This window comes from Narcine bancroftii, chromosome 2, assembly GCF_036971445.1.
Source record: "Narcine bancroftii isolate sNarBan1 chromosome 2, sNarBan1.hap1, whole genome shotgun sequence".
Taxonomy (NCBI): domain Eukaryota; kingdom Metazoa; phylum Chordata; class Chondrichthyes; order Torpediniformes; family Narcinidae; genus Narcine; species Narcine bancroftii.
In genome coordinates, this window is record NC_091470.1 from 107,533,131 (window position 1) to 107,556,585 (window position 23,455).

General features: G+C 40.1%; 1 protein-coding gene across 1 annotated transcript in view; it reads right to left on the reverse strand.

The window, feature by feature from the left end:
• The window catches only part of LOC138754106 (phosphatidylethanolamine-binding protein 4), a 328,885-nt gene that overhangs the window by 56,864 nt on the left and 248,566 nt on the right, over positions 1-23,455 (reverse strand). Inside the window, exon 6 of the mRNA XM_069917930.1 lies at positions 14,836-14,952. Coding sequence (XP_069774031.1) covers positions 14,836-14,952 — 117 coding nt within the window. The remainder of the gene's footprint in view (positions 1-14,835; positions 14,953-23,455) is intronic.

Genomic DNA, 23,455 nt, shown 5'->3' on the forward strand with positions numbered 1-23,455 from the left:
ATGAACTTAAGATAACTGTGTTGCAAATAGCACAAGTAAGTAGGATGGATACATAAATTTGAAAACAGTAACAGGCCCTTTCAGTCCACGAGCCCATGCTTCCCAATTGGCCTACAACCCCCAGTACGATTCAAAGGGTGGGAGAAAATAAGAGCACCTGGAGGAAACCCATACAGAGGTGGGGAGAGCATACAAACTCCTTACAGACAGCATGAGATTCAAACCACAGTCCCTATCACTGGCGCTGTAACAGGGTTGCGCTAATCGCTAACTGTGCCACTCATCTGAAGCCTGTGGACAGAAATTCATACAAGTTGCTTGGAACTAAAATGGAAGTACTTTATACAATTATAATCAACATTTAGAAAGAAACATTATTGATATATCCCCCTGTTCCTATTTTTTATGGTCTCCAATAGGCATAGCCCTTCATATGTTGCTAGAGTTTATAGCAAATATAAATGTAGCCACTTGACAAAGGTTGGATATGCATGTTAATGAATTGGGCTAAGGCAGATGAACATTAGGATGAGACTGCATGGAAGAAAATGGCTTTGTAATAAATTTTGTCAATCATTACTTATGGAATTGCAATGGAAGTTAGTGGATTTAGCTGAATGGATGAGGACATGTATGTACATTTTCAGGGAAGGAAATGTTCATGAAGAGGGATTGGGAAGCATTAGTGAACACAAGTCTGGAGTGGAATAAAGGAATTATGGAATAAGAAGGTGCAGCATTTGTCCCACAAACATAATTCTGAAAGATCACGAGCAGGAGAGGTGATGGTTGAGAGAGAACCTGTGAAAACTCAAAAGATGTAATTTTTTTTTCTAAAGATGGAGACAAATCCATCCATAAGAGCAGCAGAGAGGACTCAGGAGTCTCTCTTCTCCCCATTGATGTGATCTATCAGAATAATTGTCTGTAGAGGGTGCGCAAAATCATTGAGGACCCCTTCCACCCACACATCTTTCAGCTGCTCCCATTGGGAAAGAGATACAGGAGTATCAGCCACTAGGCTGAGGAACAGCTTCTTCCCACAGGCAGTGAGAATGCTGAACTACCAAATAAACTGCTCACACTAACCATCTGAGGTGGGGGGGGGGGGGGTGGCGCGATTGATCTGCGGATGCAGAACTGGGGTAAGGAGACAGAGGGAAAAGGGAAGAAAGAGAGACAGAACTAGAGGAAAGGAGGCATAAGGATAAATGGGAGGTGAGGGTGGTTAATGGAAGCTGGAGAAGTCCATGTTAACGCCATCCAGAGGATGCTCAGACAGAATATGAGGTATTTTATGCACCATCAATTACTCAAAAGACTATTGTAGAAAAACCAATAGGCTTTTATTCACTTAAGAACACAAAAACATCCATACTATTCGTTTGTCCTGCACTGAGCTGTAGGAAGCTGTGCAACATTCACCTTTATACAGGAGCCTGTGGGGAGGGGCCACAGGTGTGCCTGACCAGACAATTATACTTAACAATGGTTTAGCACAGTACTGTCTCAGTCTGATAGTGTACAAGACCATGGACAGACATGTTGGCAAGGGTGTGGGGTGGGATACTGTAGTCAATCTAAACTGCATCAGAAAATGGCTATGAGCTTGGAAGGACTTTTCAGCAGGACTGCTTCATTATGTTGTCTATTTAGAGACAACACTGAACAACATATGGTGCTGTGATCGGAGTTACTGTATCTCCCAACATGATGTGAGAAAAAGTATAAATATTAAAAGACTCAGATAGGTTAAATGGAAGTACAGTTTTTGAGGTTCATGTTGAAATCAGAAAAGAGGATCATGGATGAGGAATTAATATACAATACCAATATTAGAGGATGTTTTAGCTTTGAGATCATTTTAGAGACATAGAATACAGTTACTGGTGTTCACAGGGTTATCAGAGCACAAACTGGACATTTGTCTGTGCTGGCATGGGAGTCTGATCAATTGGAATGGGCAGAAGAATGTGAGAAAAACAATCCATTCACTTAACGAAAGGTTGTCGATTGCTTGAGCTTCAGAAGTACGGGCCTTTCACAGGATTTCTTGCTGATTTATAGCTACTTCACTCGGGGAAAGGGGAGGAGTAGTCAATGGGAATGTCAGGGAGAATAAAATGGGTTAGGATTAGATTACTGTAAATAGGTGGTTATAAATCCCCTGCGGTTCGCATACAGATTCAACCACTCTATGGACAATGCCATCGCCACTGCCCTCCATCTAGCCTTCACCCAACTGGAAGACAAGGACTCGTATGTTCGAATGCTGTTTATTGACTTCAACTCGGTATTTAGCACAATCATAACAAGAAAGTTGAGCCTGCTGGGTCTAAACACCTCCCTCTGCAATTGGATTCTCGACTTCGTGTCGAGGAGACCTCAGGCAGTCACACTGAGCATGAAGCAACCCCTCCCCCCCCCCCACTGCTGTTCACTCTGCTGACCCACCACTGTGCAGTTAAACACAAGTCGAATCACATCATCAAGTTTACTGATGACACGACATGGTGGGCCTGATCAGTAAGAATGATGAGTCAGTGTACAGAGATGAGGTGCAGTCGCTAACGGAGTGGTGCAGAGCCAACAACCTGTATCTGAAAAGAAAAGAGGTAGTTGTTGACTTCGGGTGGGCCCAGGGGTCCACGCTCCACTGACCATTGACGGCTCCACTGTTAAGGTTGTCAAATTCCTTGGAGTGCACTTGGCAGAGAATCTCACCTGGTCCCTTAATATTGCCAAGAATGCCCAGCAGTGCCTCTACTTCCTGCGAAGGCTGAAAAAAGTTCATCTCCCACCCTCCATCCTCACTACATTCTACAGAGAATGTATGGAGAGCATCCTGTGCAACTGTATCACCGCCTGGTTTGGAAGCTGTATCACCTCAGACTGCAAGACTCTGCAGAGGATAGTGAAGTCAGTGGAAAAGATCACTGGGGCCTCTCTTCCTACCATGAAGGACATCTACCACACTCAATGCAGGCAAAAGGCAATAAACACTGTGAAGGACTCCACGTACCCCTCACGTAAATTGTTCTCCCTTCTGCCATCTGGTAGGAGGTATCGTATCACTTAGTCGTTACGTCCATTGGGCAACAAATTTTCTCCCCCTAAGCCTTCTCAGAACATATGTGGATAGTGTAATGTGGACCTTTACTGTATACGTCTTTATATTTTAATATTTCAACGTGCTTACCTTCTATTCTAATTTATATTTAGGTAAATGTGCTCCGTAGTCCTGGAGAAAGTCTATCTCATCTTAACTGTGCAAGCAGGGTATGAACAATAAATAAAGGTGACTTGACTTGACTTGAATAGAGAATTAGTCAGTCAAAAAGACTATTTCCAATATGTATCTATGAATCCATGAATATTATTGGATATTATTTCTGGCAGAAATGGCACAAGCAAGTTTCAAGTTCAAGCTGTAAAACAAACTGTGGTTGAAGTAAAAACACAGTGCTGGAGAAACTCAGCAGGTCAAACAGTATTATAAAGTATTATGTAGCAAAGATAAAGATATATAACCATCATTTCAGAATTGAGCCCTTCATCAAGATATGACAAAATGTAGGCAGGTGCCCGAAAAGAATGGTAGGGGGTGGGGGCAGGGGGAGGACCACAGTCCCACAGGCAGGAGGTAATAATAGGTGGATCAGGAAGGGACACACACCAGCAAACAGGGATAGAAAATGGTTCTGTGAATAAAGAGGGAAGGGAGTGATGAGCTGGTGGAAAGAGTACAAAGGGATAGGGAATGGAGGGAGAAAGGTGAGTAGGCTAGAAGAAACCAGAGAAGTTGATGTTAATACCATCCATTTGGAGAGTGCCTGGATGGAAAATTGTGTTGTTCCTCCAATTTAAGGGTGGTCTTTGATGGACAGTGCATGAGACCATGGACTGACATGTGAGCATGGGGGTAGGATGCAGAATTGAAATGGTGCAAGCTTATCTCTGGACCACTCATCATGTGGAAGATTGTGAGCTACTCAATGAGCAGTTAAGCTTTCTGCTGTGTTTACAAAAAACAAATACTGTCACCTTAATAGTAATAACACTGACTATTACAGATGCATGGAATGACTGAAGAAAGGATAGTTTCCAGTGCTATTTGATTGCATTATTGGAGTCATGTGATGTAAAGGTAGAACCTGACAGTAAACATGGGATACGTAAGAAAATCACACAAATGTACAGCAGACGAGGGCACAGGAAACCAAGACAATTTAAGATAGATGATCACCTGCAGGAATGCTAGATCTATGTAGATCAGTGGTTTTCAAACTTTTTCTTTCCACTCACATACCATGTTAAGTAATCCCTCTGCCATAGGTGCTCTGTGCTTAGTAAGGGATTACTTAACGTGGTATGAGAGTGGAAAGAAAAAGTTTGAAAACCACTGTTTTAATCGTCCCTAATTGACTTGTTATGTGCACGGTTTCATAACTCCAAAGGGAATGGGCTAATGACAATTTTTCTCAAGCAAAATATTTCAGTTAGTGGAAAGAAAAAGTTTGAAAACCACTGATGTAGATGGACCCACTTATGTGGAAAAGGGAGAAAGGAAGGGATATGAAATTTCAGTAATGAAATTATGGTGTCACTGAAATTACCAAGTCATTTGAGTGCACAGCAGGCAGAGTTGGCTGCGATTGCACACGATGACTCACCCATCCGAGTTCCTACCTCCATATATTGTCTGTTCAGTTTGACTGCAATTCACTGACAGACTTTTTGGTTATTTGGAAAAAAGCAAAGATTTCAATCAGCAGCTGAGAGGCCATCAGCAATCTGTGCATCGGGCTGGCACACTGCAGAGCTAGTACAGTGGCTGTCTCACAGTTCCGCTGACCTGGGTTCAATGCTGACCATTGGTTCTATCGATGTGGATTGTGCCCATTCTCCCCATGACTGTATGGGCTTCTTTATGGCGCTCTGATATTCCTCCCACACCTTTCTGAGCACAGGTTGGTAAGCTAATTAGCCATTGTATCTTCCCACTTTTAGGTGAGTCGCTCTTGGAGGGAGGGGGGCGGGGGATGTTGAGGGGATTGAGCGAATAAATTGGGATTAGTGTAAATGGGTGATTGATGGTCAGAATGGATTCAGAACAAAGGGCCAGTATCCATGATGCACAACTTGGAATATCTAGAAAGATATTGGAAAATGGATAGATTAGCAAAGGGATATGTTATTTAAGATCTGCTTTGTGATAAATAACAACATTGAATGCTATTCGGCAGAGTGATTTTCTCTGACTGGTACATAGAGGAAATGAACATAGTACAGTGCAGTGAAAATGGGAGTCGATTAGAACATTAATGAATGGTGGCTTCAAGAGGTGAAAAGTTTTTGTTGCAAATTTTTAATCTGTTCTGTTTATCCATGGCATATCAATGGGAAATGATTGTTTAGGCACATCCAAGAGAATGTGGGAATTCCTGGTTGTGCATACAGATCTTATTGGAATTCTCTCAATTTCCAGCAGGTGGAATAAATACTGCCCAACAATGATTATGCTTCCTGAACACTTTTGGGTGTATTTCATGGATTTTGGGCTGCTGATCATAAAAATCTCCTTAAAAATTTCCTATTGCATATTGTTTATTAGATATAACTTATTTTTGTGATTTCCCATCATATTTTAAGTCTACTTCAAGCACACAAAAACATGAAGTGATGCATTTCATTGAAAATTAATTTTCTGTATTCGCATGTGGACTTCTTCCCTGCTGAATTTGGTGCAGCAATGACAAATGTGGTGAAAGGTTTTATCAGGACATTGCGCCCTGGAAAAGCATTATCAGGGCAACTGGAATCCATTAGTCCTGACCGACTATTGTTGGACATTGACACGAGAGGCATTGGATGCTGAGTACAAGTGAAAATCAGTGGCAAAACATTTTTAGGTCAGGTGAATTAATGCAATTTGTCAGCATCATTATGCAATTGAACATGCTAAATTTAATAAAAGTTCATTTAATGCTTCTCCAATTTCGTACGTGATACAGAAAATATGAAATTATCTTTGAATTCAGCTTGAAGTTGTCCATCATAATGCCCATTTTTCTTTCAGGAAGCAAACCTTTTGAAAAAAAAATCTGTTGTCCAGTGTGGATAACTTCAATGTTGGATTCTGCCTTTTACATGGAGGCTGCAGCAAAGATCGTGGTAGGAGATATTATTTAGATGTAAACTGTTGAGGATCAAGGAATCAGATCAGAACTGCCTCTTTTTCAGACTGGTACCGCTTGTGATCTCAAAATTGTTGAGTCTCATAGAACATAGAACAGTACAGCATAGTACAGGCCCCACAATGTTGTGTCAATCTTTAGACCCTGTCTCCTACATAACCTCCACTTTAAATTCATCCATATGCTTGTCTAGTGAAATTTACCAATGCACCTGTGTCCAACACTGACCCAGGTAGTGCATTCCATGCACCAACCACTCTCTGGATAAAAAAACTTCCTCTATTATCTCCCCTAAACTTCATACCCATTACCTTAAAGCCATGCCCTCTTGTATTGAGCAATGGTGCCCTGGGAAGGAGGCGTTGGCTATTCAATCTATCTATTCCTTTTAATATTTTGTATACCTCTATCAAGTCACCTCTCATCCTCCTTCTCTCCAAAGATAAAGCCCTAGCTCCCTTAATCTCTGCTCATAATGCAAACTCTCTAAACCAGGTATCATCCTGGTAAATCTCCTCTGCACCATTTCCAATGCTTCCACACCTCTCCTATAATGAGATGACCAGAACTGGACACAGTACTCCATGTGATCTAACCAGAGTTTTGTATCATTACCTCCCAGCTCTTAAACTCAATCCCTCGATTTATGAAAGCTAACATCCCATAACCTTTCTTAACTACCCTGTCTACCTGTGAGGCAACTTTCAGGATTCTGTGGACATGGACGCCTAGATGCCTCTGCTCCTCCACACTACCAAAATATCTGCCATTAACTTTGTACTATGCCTTGGATTTTGTCCTTCCAAAGTATACCACCTCTGGTTTGAACTCCATCTGCCACTTCTTAGCCCAGCTCTGCATCAATGTCCCTCTGCAATCTTCTACAATCCTCTATACTATCCACAACACCACCAACCTTTGTGTCATCTGCAAACTTGCCAACCCACCCTTCTACCCCCTCATTCAAGTCATTAATAAAATTCATGAAAAGCAGACATCCCAGAATCGATCCTTGAGGGACTCCACCAGATACAACCCTTCAATCCGAATGTACTCCCTTCTCTACAACTCTCTGCTTTCTACAGGGATGTCAATTCTGAATGCACATGGCCAAGCTTCCCTGGATCCCATGCTTTCTGACCTTCTGAATAAGCCTTCCATATGCGACCTTGTCAACTTATTAAAATCTATGTAGACCACATCCACGCACTACCCTCATTGATATGTCTGGTCACCTCCTCAAGGAACTCTATCAGGCTTGAGACATGATCTGCCCATGCTGACTGTCCCTGATCAGACCACGATTCTCTAAATGACCATAGATCCTATCTCTAAGAATCCTTTCCAACAGCTTGCCCACCATAGATGTAAGGCTCACTGGTCTATAAATACCTGGACTTTCCCTACTACCTTTTGAGCAAGGAGTCAACATTTGCCTCCCTCCAATCCTCCGCTACCATTCCCATGGATAACGGTGACAGAAAGATCCTAGCCAGATGGTCAGCAATCTCCTCCCTTGCCTTGTGGAGCACCCTGGGGAATATTCCATCTGGCCCTGGGGACTTATCCATCCTAATGCATTTGAACAGCTCCAACACATTCTCTCTCTTAATATCAAGTCTTGAAGGTAAGTGACATGGAATTCATGATCTACAGATTTCAGGAAATGTTTGGTGTATAAGATTACAAGAAGGGAAAAGATGAACAAAAGACAAAATGGAATGCAAAAAATGTTAATAAATATCAGGGAACTGCCACCCACACAGGCTTCTCATTCCATGACCATATAGAGAAACCCATCACAATTGTTCAGATATACTCTGGCTAAAAGGCAGGGAAATAAAGCTATTTAGGATTAGTTTTGTAAGGGAACTAAAAAGACAATTAGAGGTGCTTTATAAACAATATTGGCAGAACATAACAAGCCAATAAAATGAAATTAGATCCACACATATCACAAGAATGCAACAGAAAGAATCAGGTGATACAGAGAAATTATGTTTTAGTATGAGTCAAAGTGTTCCACAGCACAGAAACAGGCCCTTCAGCCCACCATGTTCATGTTGATGAGCATGTACCTTTCCATATTAAACCCATTTATCAGACTTAAACTGACTGTCATGGTCATTGATTTTTATAATTTTAAGTAACTCCTATCCCCATATGATTTTACTATTTCTATCTCTTCTTTACTTATTCTGTACTTGTTTTTTCTCTCTGCAACTTTTCTTTCCCCACCCCCCCCCCACCCCTTCTTAACAGCTTCTCCCATTACCTTCCCTCTACCTCTCTCATCTTCTTTCCTATGGTAATTCTGCCTCTCCTGTCATAACTAACAATAAATCTGAAATTGACTGACTATTTCTATCCATGGATGCTGTTGAGTGCCTCCAGCAAATCTTTGTTTGACCACATGCTAGCAGTTGGCTCATAGCCTGCTATATATTAAAATAAAAACACAATGCAGGTCAAACAGTGTACCTTATATAGCAAAGATAAAGATACATAAGCAACGTTTCAGGCTTGAGCCCTTCATCGAGATATGGTACCTCGATGAAGGCCTCAAGCCTGAAACATTGATTATGTATCTTCATCTTTGCTATATAAAGTACACAGTTGACCTGCTGAGCTTCTTTGTCATTGTGTTTTTACTTGAACCATGGTGTTTGCAGACTTTCATGGTTTACTATGCATTGACAGTTCAAGTGTTTGTCTAGACACTTTGTAAGTGCCATGGATAACTTGCTTCCACCAATCAGCAAGGCATATTCGAACCACTATATTAGAGAGCATAGAGAACTGTGGAAAATGCTATCTGATTATCCAAGGAGGTAAAATTAACCTGATAAAATACATAAACTCAAGATGCAAAAGAGAGAAAAAATGTTTGTCATGAGGGTCGTGAAATGGTGGATCTTAGAGGGTGATTTTTTTTGCTGATGGTAGTATCAGCAATGTTATCATTCACTTCTTAGGGAATGAGTAGAAGGTATAATTGAAGCATATGTAACAAAACAAAGGACTCTACATCACCTTTGTTGACCTCACCAAAGCCTTCGACACCGTGAGCAGGAAAGGGCTTTGGCAAATACTAGAGCGCATCGGATGCCCCCCAAAGTTCCTCAACATGGTTATCCAACTGCACGAAAACCAACAAGGTCGGGTCAGATACAGCAATGAGCTCTCTGAACCCTTCTCCATTAACAATGGTGTGAAGCAAGGCTGTGTTCTCGAACCAACCCTCTTTTCAATCTTCTTCAGCATGATGCTGAACCAAGCCATGAAAGACCTCAACAATGAAGACGCTGTTTACATCTGGTACTGCACGGATGGCAGTCTCTTCAATCTGAGGCACCTGCAACCTCACACCAAGACACAAGAGAAACTTGTCCGCGAACTACTCTTTGCAGATGATGCCGCTTTAGTTGCCCATTCAGAGCCAGCTCTTCAGCGCTTGACGTCCTGTTTTGCGGAAACTGCCAAAATGTTTGGCCTGGAAGTCAGCCTGAAGAAAACTGAGGTCCTCCATCAGCCAGCTCCCCACCATGACTACCAGCCCCCCCACATCTCCATCGGGCACACAAAACTCAAAACGGTCAACCAGTTTACCTATCTCGGCTGCACCATTTCATCAGATGCAAGGATCGACAACAAGATAGACAACAGACTCGCCAAGGCAAATAGCGCCTTTGAAAGACTACACAAAAGAGTCTGGAAAAACAACCAACTGAAAAACCTCACAAAGATAAGCGTATACAGAGCCGTTGTCATACCCACACTCCTGTTCGGCTCTGAATCATGGGTCCTCTACCGGCATCACCTACGGCTCCTAGAACGCTTCCACCAGCGTTGTCTTCGCTCCATCCTCAACATTCATTGGAGCGCTTTCATCCCTAACGTCGAAGTACTCGAGATGGCAGAGGTCGACAGCATCGAGTCCACGCTGCTGAAGATCCAGCTGCGCTGGGTGGGTCACGTCTCCAGAATGGAGGACCATCGCCTTCCCAGGATCGTGTTATATGGCAAGCTCTCCACTGGCCACCGTGACAGAGATGCACCAAAGAAGAGGTACAAGGACTGCCTAAAGAAATCTCTTGGTTCCTGCCACATTGACCACCGCCAGTGGGCTGATATTGCCTCAAACCGTGCATCTTGGCGCCTCACAGTTCGGCGGGCAGCAACCTCCTTTGAAGAAGACCGCAGAGCCCACCTCACTGACAAAAGGCAAAGGAGGAAAAACCCAACACCCAACCCCAACCAACCAATTTTCCCCTGCAACCGCTGCAACCGTGTCTGCCTGTCCCGCATCGGACTTGTCAGCCACAAACGAGCCTGCAGCTGACGTGGACATTTACCCCCTCCATAAATCTTCGTCCGCGAAGCCAAGCCAAAGAATGTACCAAGGAGAGGAACATGAAAGTCTGCAGATTCTGTGATTGTAGTCAAAACACAGAAACGTTTGAGGAACTCAGCCCATTTTGCAGGCCTATCTTTTTTCACCCATACTTTGAGGAAGGCCTCAGGGCTGAAACGTCAGTAATATATCTTTACCTCCTGTGGACGTTTTGAAACCGGCTGAGTTCCTCCAGCATTTCTGTGCTTTGAATATATAACAAGGACCCATTGCAAATTTTGTAAAAAATGTTGCTCTTTTGACTGACCAATCAGATCTGCACACAGTCAATCATGTGAATAGGCCAACACTTATATTTGTATTTCTACAGAGAGGAATAGAAAGGATGAGATTACCACTGTCAGACCAACTGTTACTTACCTGGGGAGAATATATAAAGTTGGCATATATTCAAGACAGCTGGATTACACGTATTCTTTTAACAATAATATCAGTTCTGGGGAAGGGAAGGCAGGATGTGAAGGTAATTTAGCTTTTGTGCATGTGACAGAAGTAAATGAAAGCCAACACATTTGGGTAAAATGTACTTTTGAATCATCGGGGCTATCCACCAGTGCATAATATCGAAGAGACAAATGACGCATATGTAATACTGCCCACATGTGCATCAAAATCACTCATGTGGGAAAGTTGCATGTATAACTGGCAACATACATGAGATTGTATAAAATCAGCCACTCTGTGAGCAACAATAGAGTACACGATTGGCCAAACAGGAATAATTTTAATGAATTCAAATATTACTGCGAGGACAATGTGTTTGGGAACAAGAAAGCTTGAATAATTGCACAGAGTAACTATCAAATTATAACAATGTTACAGTGTATGATGGCCTCAACTGAAGTACCAAAACAAATTCTTCAGTGTCCAGAAGGATCTAAACATGATCTGCCACTCATGTTATATCAAATTGTACCTTATCAGACAACCAAACAGCCTTCCAAGTGAAGCAATACTTCCCATGTGAATCTGCAGGGGTCATCTACTGATTCTGGATCTCCCAGTGGCCATCCATATCAATTCTCCATCCCATTCCCTTGTCTGGACCACAGTCTCATGCACTGCCAAATTGAGATTAGGCACAAATTGGAGGAACCAACACCTCATTTTCCGACTGGACAGCCTCCAACCAGATAGCATTAATATTGATTTCTCTGGCTTTCGTTAAACTCCTGCCCGCTCACTTCTTCCCCAAGCTCTGTTTCTCTCTCCCTTTACCCTGTCTCCTTTCACTCAGACTTCTTTCTTTCTCAAATCCAATTAACACCAATTGTCATGATCTTTCCCTAGCCAGATGAGTTTTTCTGGTTTTGCTTATTCCTTGAGGATGAGCTCAGGCCTGAAATGTCGGCAATATATCTTTGTCTCCTATGGACAGCTGAGTTTCTCCAACATTTTGGTGTTTTTAGAGAGATTGGAAATGGGATATGTACCCAAATAGATTACTGATGAACTTCTAACAGTTGATAGAAATTTCAACTGATGTGAGCTTCTGCAAATTAAGTGTTAATTAAAGCTTCATTACATGTGATGTGTCCCAATGATATCTTTGGCACAATGTTTAAATATCTGCATTTTACTCAAAACCTGCCAGATATGTTGGAGAATCAAGGGCTTGGCATAAATAAGGAATGGAAGAAATTATTAGTCAAAAAATAGTATGAGAGAAGGTTGAGGTTGAAAGCTAATAAATTCCATGTACTCAATGATCCACATCCCAGCGTTTTCAAGGAGGCAGTTAAGAGACAGTAGTTTACCTCACAAATTCAATGGACTTAGGAATTAGTTATGGACTGGAAATTCACTACTTAAGATGGAAGGAGTCAAAAAACAGAACTACAGACTACCGTTCACAGTAGGAAACAAATAGTGCAATCCATCAAGGGATCTGAGTATTGGTACTGTAGTTTTGGAAGGTTTTCAGTATGACTAGAACATGTGGAATCTGCCTAATATACTGACAAGGATAAAGATTTGGTAATGTGAGTGGTGGGACACCTCGGAGCTGAGTGTTTAGGCTCCAACTTTTCACAATGTATTTAAATCAGTGACTTGGCTGAAGGAACTAAATGTCTTTTACCAAGCTTGCTGACGATCCTAAACTAAGTTGGGTTATGTGTAAGGAGTGGGATTACAAAGACAAGCCAAGTGAGCCCAACATTTTCTTCCATGTTTTAGTCAATTGGTCAAATATTTCAAAGCTATTCATTGTCATGTGGAGTTAGGATTGCGTGTCTTATCAATGCAACCAGAGTTAGCTTCTACAAAATGTTGGGTGTGTAACTGGGCTTGTCAACTTATTTTCACGCTACATTGTTGCTTAATACATCCCAAAATAAACAGAAATAACAATGTCGTACTTTCCTGATGTAGTGTTTTAAATAAACCATGACAAAGTCTCCTCCAGCTTTAAAAATTACAAAGGTTCTTTTTTTTTCTCATGTCAGGGCTAAATAATCTAACCCTTGTCAAATAGTATCCTGGCAAATTAGACTCCTCAATCGGGGAAATAACCTCTTTTCATCTAGCCCCTTTTATGATTTTATGCTTTTCTTTTCAATCTTCTAAACTCTGGGGAATACAGTCCCAGTTTACTCACTAGCTCCTCAGAAGGCAAACCCGCATCCCTAGAGCCAGCTTGAAGAATTTTTCCTGCACTCCTCTATGGAAGAACATCCTTTCTTAGGTTAAGAGATCAACGCTGCACAAAGGTCTGCTCTTGCCAAGACCCTGTAAGATTGCAATCTAACTCCCTTGCTGCTGTAATCAAATCCACTTGCTATAAAGGATGACAAACCATTTGCTCTCCTGATCTCCTGCTATGCCTGGACATGGGCCTTCAATGTAAGTCCAGGTCTTGTTGAAAATCATCAATACCTGATCTTCACTCTTTAATTTTTTTTAAAATTTAAATTTAGTCATAGAGCACAATAACAGGGCCTTTCAACCCATGAGCCTGTACTTCCAATTACATGCAATTGACCAACAACCCCCAGTACTTTTTAAAACGGTAGGATGAAACTGGACACCCCCGCCCCACCGGGGAAACCCCATGGAGACAGAGGGAGAACGTCAAACAAGAGTGCGAAAATCAAACCACAGTCGATGGTGCTGTAATACCGGTGTACTAACCGACGAACCGTGCTGAAAATGCTCTACTCTGTGATATGAATGTGCACACATTTTACATATAAAAAAATTGCATTGGGCCTCTGCACTGAAATGAATGGTAATGATCTTTCAACTATTTAGTGCAGGTTTTGAGGCAGATTCCCCAGATTAAGTGCTGAAGAATTGCAGCAAATTCATAATCCAGACAACAGGAAGTCTAACCTTGGACTGCAGTCAGAAATACTCTTCTGAATAACAGCCAATGCATGCACTTGTACACAGCACTTCAAAAAATGTCGGTAGTTTTAATGTAGTCCTGCTGGCATTTTCCAGCATATTGTACCCAACAAAACTCTGCAATGAGATGCGCCTTACATAATAAACATTATATCAAGGTATTCTAATTAATGTGAAGTTCGAAGGAACCACTTTCAATCAGGTTAATGAAGGTGTGGAGTAAGCAAAACTACAGGAGGGTGAAATTTGTTTTCCAGTTACTTCATAATCAGATATGGCCAAATACACACTTTATAGAGATAGACCCAGACATCAGTGCATCATTAATAAAAGTGACCCCAATGTATTGAGAATAATATTGAGATTAATATCTCTGTTCATCTCAATAATAAAACTATTTCCAAGACCAATGAAATATACAAATGAAGTTAAGGAAATCAAACTATAACCATACAAAACAGTACTATTTATCAGCTACTTTACCTTACCGTGAAGTAAACAGAATGCTGGGCAATTCCTTGGTCTGATGTATAAATATCATCTTTAGTTTCTCCTTTTTATTTGGTTCCAGCTAACCTTATTGTTCCAAATGTTTTCTAAGACAATAGCATTGTCTCATTCAAATTTGCTCACCTCCACAGAAGTTTGGACTGCACGTCGCAATATCAATTTAATGCAAATGCATCACCAGGGTTCAGAGGCAGCATTGAAAATGGAATCAATTTTGCAATTAAGTGTCCCACTATTTCACAATTCAGTCATGAATCACTTAAAAAATTGAGTGTGTTTTCACAATACAGAGAAGTTCTGCAAACACCTTAAACATCGATGTTGAAAGGAAAATGTTGCCCAACCTTTTTTTTTAAATAGACTTACCAAAGGATTTTGTTTCATGTTCACTCAGTGTAATGATTGCTTCGTCTGGCTGCTCATAAAGGAAGAACTGGTAACGGTGGTACCCTGTGCCAGATGGAGGGGTGGGTGGTCTATACTCTGTGATACAATGAAACAAAATTAAAGTCATAAAAATCAACATTCCTTCACTGAGAAAGCAATTGCACAACTTCTTTTGTAAATTAGATATATTTATCAAGCACATATGTTTCATCAAATGGGAAATAAATATATTCTGCTCTCTATTGTAATCAGCATAAAAGATAATGTTAAATGGTGTTGAATTTGTAAATATATTAATCTGACCATGATGCTCATTATGCATTTAAACAATTCAAGACTGTATTTGAGTGATATAGAAGAATGCTGAACATTTACCTTTTGGACCAGAACACAAGATAAAAATTATTCTAATTGAAAGCCTTTCGATAAAATCTATGGGAATTTCCACTGAACATTAGTTCAATAATCATGTTATATTAAAACCAATCTTGCAATATAGAAGGAAAGTATCACTATTTAATTGAATCTCTTTATTTGATATTTACAAGATTTATTCATGGTTAGTGTAGTGGTTAGAGCAATGCTATTATCGCGCCAGCGATCGGGACTTGGGTTCGAATCCTGCGCTGTCTATAAGGAGTGTGTATATTCTTCCTGTGTCTGCATTGGTTTTCCACGGGGGCTCTGGTTTCCTCCTACTGTTCAAAATGTACCAGGGTTGTAGGGCAATTGGGTGTAATTGGGTTGCAAGGGCTCATGGGCTGAAAAGGGTGCTACCACGCTGTATATCTGAATTTAAAACAAAATAAAAGCAACATGGATGCCAGTTGTGGACATTCATACTGAGCCTTCGTCCCAATGAAAATTTATCCTTTGAAATAATTGTCTTATTTTTAGAAATATCTGTACAAATCACAGCATGCTAAGAGCATTCAGCAAAACCACACCTTGCCATTGGCTTCATCTAAGCCAATAGTCCTAGTCATATCATCTCATCTTTAGAGTTGTTCGGCAGAGCATCTTTACTAATCCCAATTATTAGTGTAGTTTTCATTACCCTGGTAATTCAAATGTATTCCAGATACTAATTAACTGTTGAGAGCACCTTCTCAGGCATTGTTCTAAATTCCAATTGCCATCAGAGTGAAAATCCCTCATCTCCCCTCTAACTCCTCACATTAAATTTCTGCTCTTTGAGCTTCAGGAGTTCTGCCATAGGTAAAAGTATCCCTGTCTTATAGTTTTGCATATCTACATCACCAATTCATTGCTTCTGCTAATGAAAGAAAACATCTCATCTGCCTTCTTCCTCAGTGCTTATACTCTGAGGGTTGTTGTACCAAGGTTCTACTGTTCCTCATTACTCCCTAGAGGCATGGTACAATGGTATTATGCCTTATCATTTGAACTATTGACTCAGATGATGCCAATGGAAAGGAGTGATTTTCCTCTTATCATGTTGTGATTTCTACAGTAAACTAATGTACAGATATTTATAAAAAAAGACAATTATTTCAAAGAATAAAATTTTGTTGGAACAAAGACATTGAGTTAATGCATCAGCATGAATGTCCACAAAATGGCATCCATGTTATCTTTGAATCAATGAGCTCCATTCCTTGGTGGCAGCTCCCAAAAAAATCATCATTTCATCTCCCTCTGTTCCACCCAATACTGCTATGTAACTTAAGCTTTCTCTGCATAATCAAAAACACCACAAATCCTCAATCTGAAAACTTACTGATTGTACATCTGACATTCATATCAAATCATTAATATAAATGGCAAAGAGTATGTGTCCCAGCACTGATCCTTGCATTACCCAACTGCTCACACTGGGCTTCTAATCATAAAACGAATCCTCTATCATTATACCACTAAGCCAAGTTTGGATCCAATGGCTCAAACTTTTTAGATCAACCTTTCACATGGGTCCTTGTCAAAGGCTTTACAGATGTTCATGTAGACTACATCAAAGGTACAGCTCTTATCAATGTATTTCCTACTTTTTGAAACATTTAATCAATCGAGTCTGACAAGACCACAACACAGCAAATGCTCTTTCCTCAATAAACCATTGCTTTTCCAAATGTATATTAATCTGGTCCATCCGTATTTTTTAATAAGTTCTGCAAATTGTTTGAAACCTTTTTATTTTAATCCTTTCTTTTGTTGAAATTGTTCACAATGAAGTTGAAGTATTTCGGCCAGGTCCTGGGAAGAGTCTGACACCTTTTGATGAATGGGTCATTTTGGATCCCATGCAGCTTTCTCACCAAATATGAATTGAGGTGTGTTGGAAAATTAATTTTTATGGAATAGTGATATCAGCACCTCTACATCAACCAGAACTGAATAAGTTATTTGATGAACCTATAGAATAGTTTTCTACTTGCGTCAGGATTTATAAAGTACAGTGCAGCAAGATTACTTTCCAGCACTTTCCATCTGTCATGGAGACAAAAATAATAAATAGTTCAAGAACTTCTAACATTTCTCTGACTTAAATATGAACCATTTTATTATTTTTGTGCCAAAGTTCTGAAAGTTTCTCACAGATTTTTTTATTTAAATACAGGAAAGGTATCAAATAGATTGAAAGAGTGCAGAGAAAGTTTACTAGGATATTGCCAGGACTTCAGGAACTGAGTTACAAGGAAAGGTTAAATAGGTTTGGACTTTATTCCCTGGACGTAGAACAATGAGGGGAGATTTGATTGAGGTATTTTAAATTATGAGGGGTCTAGGCAGAGTAAATGTAAGGGTAGGTGAGATACAAACAAGAGGACATGGATTAAGGTTAAAAGGGAAAAGTTTAGCAGGAACATTAAGGGGAACCTTCTTCACACAGAGTGGTGGGAGTGTGGAACAAGCTGCCAGCTGAAGTGCTGAATGTGGGTTCAATTTTAACATTTATGAAGAATTTGGACAGGTACATGGTTGGGATGGGTATGGAGGGTGCAGATCAGTGGGACCAGGCAGAAAAATAGTTTAGCACAGACTAGAAGGGCCAAAGGGCCTGTTTCGGTGCTGTAATGTTTTATAGTCTATTTTTATAGCAGCACGAATGCTTCTGGAACATCGGTTGTTTCAAGGAGACCCACTCCATCTACTCTGAACAACCTGGAATAGCCAATAACTGAATACCTGTCAGTATTTTGCTGATGCTAAGGAAAAGCCAAGGTAGATGCCAACTGACCTTTACAAGGGGGGGTTTCTTAATTTTGTGAAGAGCAAATGATAATGATAAACGATTATTGTTAGGCACATTGCACAATGTACATACTGCATACACAAAAATTTCTCCTTGCTGCAGCCAGACAGGTATTTTGTAACTCAACTACAATATTATACATTAAATCAAAAAGAGATAATAAACACACAAAATAGGTAAATGATAAATAAACATAGTTACCAGAGTGCAAGGAAAACTGCTGGGTGACTAAACTACAATGGGAAAGAACTGAACATCAGGTTATTTTTAAAATGCTTTTTACAGTTCTTTGCAAAACAGCACCAGGTAGATGTGAAGAAGCAGAAAGGGTCATTGCCCAGTAAGTAGAACATTCACTGTATTACAAAGAATGGTCTGTCATTTCTCTTCTAAATTGTTGAGCTGCAGTGAAAATTCTCCACCATAATTTTTCCTGTTATTGTTTTACAGATGCAGAGCACCTTCCTCCAATTTCAAATGGTGTCAAAAATAAGAATGAAAACACACAGTAAAGAAGATGGGGCCTTTGCAACTACACCTCCCACCCCCACTCTTTTGTTTGGATGCCTGCCGACATTTTTCCATAGTTCAATGAAGGGCTGTAGCCCAAAACATTGCTTATGTATTTTACCTTTGCTATATAAAGGATCCTGCTTGACCTGCTGAGTTTCTCCACCTTTGTGTTTTTACTTCAACCATAGTATCTGCAGATTTTCGTGTTTTACCCCTTGGATTTCAAGAGCTGTGCAAAATTTTCATAGCACAAAGACACACTAATCATGAAAGCAGACAATTAGCATGTATTCACTAGATATGGGAAGTTTAGTGAGCTTGACAAAACAACAGACAGAACATTTAGAGTGCATTAGTACTACTGAGCTCTTACAAAATTCAGCCGGAGGGTCCTTGTGAAGTTAAGTTGCAGAAATATAATGTCAGGTGTACTCTGGGTACCTGTAAAAATTCCTTTTTCTTATGAGTCATTTGGAGCCGAGCATGTCAGAAGAGCACAGATAGAAGTTTCATAGAAGCTTTAGTATGTTCAAGCATGATTTCCAAGTCCCATTATGCACTGGGATTGTAACAAGAAAGAGGAGAAGGGACCAAAAGGAACTTGAAGGGAGGATAAATACTTTATCTGTCAGGACACTGTTTTGCTAAGAATCTATTGATTGCTGTGTGGTGGTGAAGAATAAATTGCTTCTCCTGCATACAGATTTCCAGCCAATCATTTATGCTTGGATCACACTGTCTTGGAGGTGAGAGAAAATCAAAGCCTGAACCCTATCAAATCATTCATGGCAGCAGCAGCTAATCAGTGCCACGCTTTACTTGCTGCAGTCACACAAGATGTACCATCTACAAAAGCATTTAAAATACAATCACCACAAATGCCAAGACTGAAAAAGCTACAATAAAAAGGATAGATGAATAAACAAATATTTTGAAGCACTCTTTTTGGCTTCACGACTCTTCATCCCATGTGCCTTCTTCACCATTCAATCTCCCTGTGCTGCTATCTTCAGGAATCTTTGGACATACACAAAGATTCTTTGTTTATTCTTACCCTTAATTACTTCTCCCCCCCCCCCCCCATGAACATTTGTCACAATTACATTCTGTCTACTAATGTTTTGCTCAACTTACTAATTTACCAATATTTTTTCATATACTAAGAAAAATGTCCATATTATCAACACCACCAATTTCTGCGCAATCACAAACCTACTAATCACCTCTGTAACATTGATACCTGTTGTTCATGTACACAATTAACAGCAAAGGTCCCAGCACCAACCCCTGTTGTACACAAATGGTCTCAGGCTTCGAAACACAAAAGTAACCCTCCACCATCGCTCTCTGTTTCCTATTACTGAGCTAACATTAGATCCAATTTGTTAACAGCTTGGATTTCATAACCATGTGGGACATTCTCATCCTCACTGAACTCCTTGTAATCCACATCAACCACACTGCCCTCATCAATATATTTAGTTACCCTCTCAAAAAAACCCACAAATTTGTGTTAAATATTCCTGATTGTTCTATGTATTTACAAATGTAGATTCACCCTGTTCCTCAGAAACGTTTCCAATAACTTGCAAACCACCGCCTGAAACCTGCAGACCTGTCATTACCTGGTTTAATCTTGTGGTTTTGCATGAACAAAGGTACCACATTTGCTGCCCTCCAGTCATCTGGCATGCTTCCTCGCTCAGTGAAGATTTAAAAATCAAATTTGGGCTCCATCAGTCTCCTTCCTTGATTTGGGGTACATCTCATCAAGTCCTGGAACTTTATCCATCTCTGGGACATTTAATACCACACCTTTTTAAAGTACTCTTGAACTTCACTGTTCAAAATCAAATTTCTAACTACAGCATCACTTTCCTTAGTGAATGCAGGGCAAAACTTTTAGTTTGAGAACTTGACCTTTTACATGCACAGATTTTCCCCTTTGCTCCCTAATGGACCCCACTCTTTCCTTACCTTGTTACTCTTAATATACTTACAAAATGCTTTGGTATTTTCCTTAATCTTATTTCTGACTCCTCATTGTCCTCTTATTTCCCTTTTTAAAGTGCCCACAAGACTGTCTTGATTTCTAAAGGGCTTCCCTATTTTCAATGCCTTATAATACCATATACTTATTTTTTTAAAAATCAAACTTTCAATTTCTCTTGTTATCCACTGTTCACTGTTTCCAGGACCTGCCATCCTTCCTCTTCAACTTTACAGGAAACCACAGGCTCTGAATTGTCATTAATTCACTGTTGAAAGACTTCCACTGTCTGAATGTAGATCTACCTGCAAGCAATTCCTCTCAGTTTGTGTATGAAAGGTCCTGTCTACAATATTGAAATTGCCCTTCCCTCAACTCAGACACTGTATTTCCAGACTCTGCTTATCCTTTTCCATAACTACTGTACCTGAAACTTACCAAATCAAGTTCACCACCCATTTGCCTGGCTTCAGGCCCTGGGACTAGATCTAGTACTAATCCATTCTCGCTATTCATGACAGGGTAAAAAAAAAACATCTCCTGGTATACTCCCATATAATTCTTTCACACCAAGGCAATCCAGTTAATACTGTGGAAACTGAAGTCTCCTCTTAGTCGAACAATCTTTCTCTTGCATCCCTCTGTGACTTGCCTGTATATCTGCTCCTCTAAACCCAATGACTGGTAAGAGGCCTGTTATCTAACGCCAAAAAGTGACTGCCACTTTTTTTTATTTCTAAGGTCTACGTATATGGCCTCATTTATTTTTTCATTGTGGTGCGTTGTATCAGTACTGATTCATCCTGGCATCTCAGGTAAATGCTGCAATTTGATATCTCTTTTCTACAATCCATTTGATCCAGTCTCCTGCAACATCTTTCCTGCTCATCATCAATTTGACCCAAATTATCTCAAATGTTAGGGTCTACCCCTAGCTGCTACTTCATTCCCACGACGTCTCTCACCTGACTGGCAGGCATGTGAGAAAGTGTAAACATTTCCAATGAAGTAATCCCACTGAATTTACAGTATTTCTGAGTTGTACACATGGTAATCAAACTGTGAAATAGAATTACAGATACATTATTAAAAGCAAAACCCTTTCTGTCCACTTATAAAGCACTGGATTTGGAAAGTGGATGAATAAAGATGGACCAAAAGGCCTTCATCATCTGTCATCATTTTGTGTTCTTGCAAAAAAAAAAGACCAATTTAAAACTTAGTGATTTTACTGTCCAAATATTGCATAGCAATATCACAATTGCTTGTTTCCAGTTGAATTGGTTGTTGTTTAACTCAGTTTTATTATCAGCAGGCAGCTGATGCATTTTCCAAAAAGATGCTCACTGCGAGAAAAATGACTGCAATTTCCATGGAACATTGGTTTTTATCCCACAGTTCATTAAACTGCATCTTGTACTAAAACGGTCAGCAATATAAACTCAATAGCTTGAAAGAACCAGATAATGTTCTTAAGTAAATCCAAGTATTGGATTTCCCATAGATATGTTTATTTAACAATGTTTGGAGTAGTTTATTCCAAGTATGTGATCTGAAGTATTGACATAAAACCCAATGAATGTATTCAGAGAACAGTACTGTTAATGGGTATATTCAATGACAGTGCTATGGCGAGAATACATTGGTTTGATGTCTCATTCAACTCTGCTTCCATTCTGAGCAATGCCACAAAGGATACAGATCCTACTCATATGCAGTGATGCCCATATGCTCTCATGCAGGGTGTGATAGAGTTAGTGCTGAACCTGCACTCTACCAGCGTAGGGAACAAAATATTAGTTACATTTTTCGTGATTTAATTTTAGTATTTTAATTATAAACTCCATTGACAGTTTTGTGTTGTATCTCTGCTAATTATTTGGATTTTTCAAAATCTAAACATATCAGTAATTCATCAGGGTGCTCTTACATTGCTCAAAGAGCAACTTGAGTGTCAAATGGACAATTTAATATGCCGTGGCATGAACATAAAGTACATTGCCAATCACACAGCACTTGAATGCTTGATGTTTGCAAATCTGCTTAAGAAAAGCTATACCAAAAATCTAACCACTTCCATTGAACTTTAACTGGTATATCCATCATGAAATCCCTGGTCAGTTCCAATAATTCAACCAAATCTAAAATTCTTTGGCTTCCAGATTTCTCAGGGGTAGCGTGTTCTGTTGTATGTGACTTGCTTCTTCACTGCCAAAATTCGCCGACCACTCACCAAGGAGATTCAGAGCAACAGAGTGACAGAACCTGCCTGGAGGGTGGAGCTCCACTATCACTCTGGAAAGGTAACATAGTCTGGTACAATGCAGACACTGAATACTCTCATTCTCTACCAATGGTCTTCTATAGTTGCAGGGTCCATACCAGTGAGAAAATGTGCCAATTTCCTAATCTCTACTATGTAAAAGGATCATTCTTCGTTGGGAACTGTAATAACACTTGTGGTTTGGTGCTAAAACACAAATGATCTTGACTTGCTGCTGGGAGAAAATCTTGCAAACCTCCAAATAACAACTGAAGAACTGCAGCAGGTGAAGGTAACAGCATCATTGGCTTCTTATAATCATTAAAAGTTGATTGATCAGTGACACCATATGCAAGCTTCTTGGCAATCATGGAGACCTACCAGGTCTCATGACAACGTAGTTTTCTGGAGCATCTAGTGGTTCATCATGCTGAAAGGATCAAAGAAATTTAGTGATGTATGCAAATACACCATGAACTAATCTGGCTGCTCAAGTTTATTATCATCCAAGTGCACAAGTGGAACCCGACGAAACAGCATTCTCCAGTCCTCAGTGCAAAAACATGCAAACACATAATCAGATATAACACATATACAGACAAATGATACATTAGCAGAA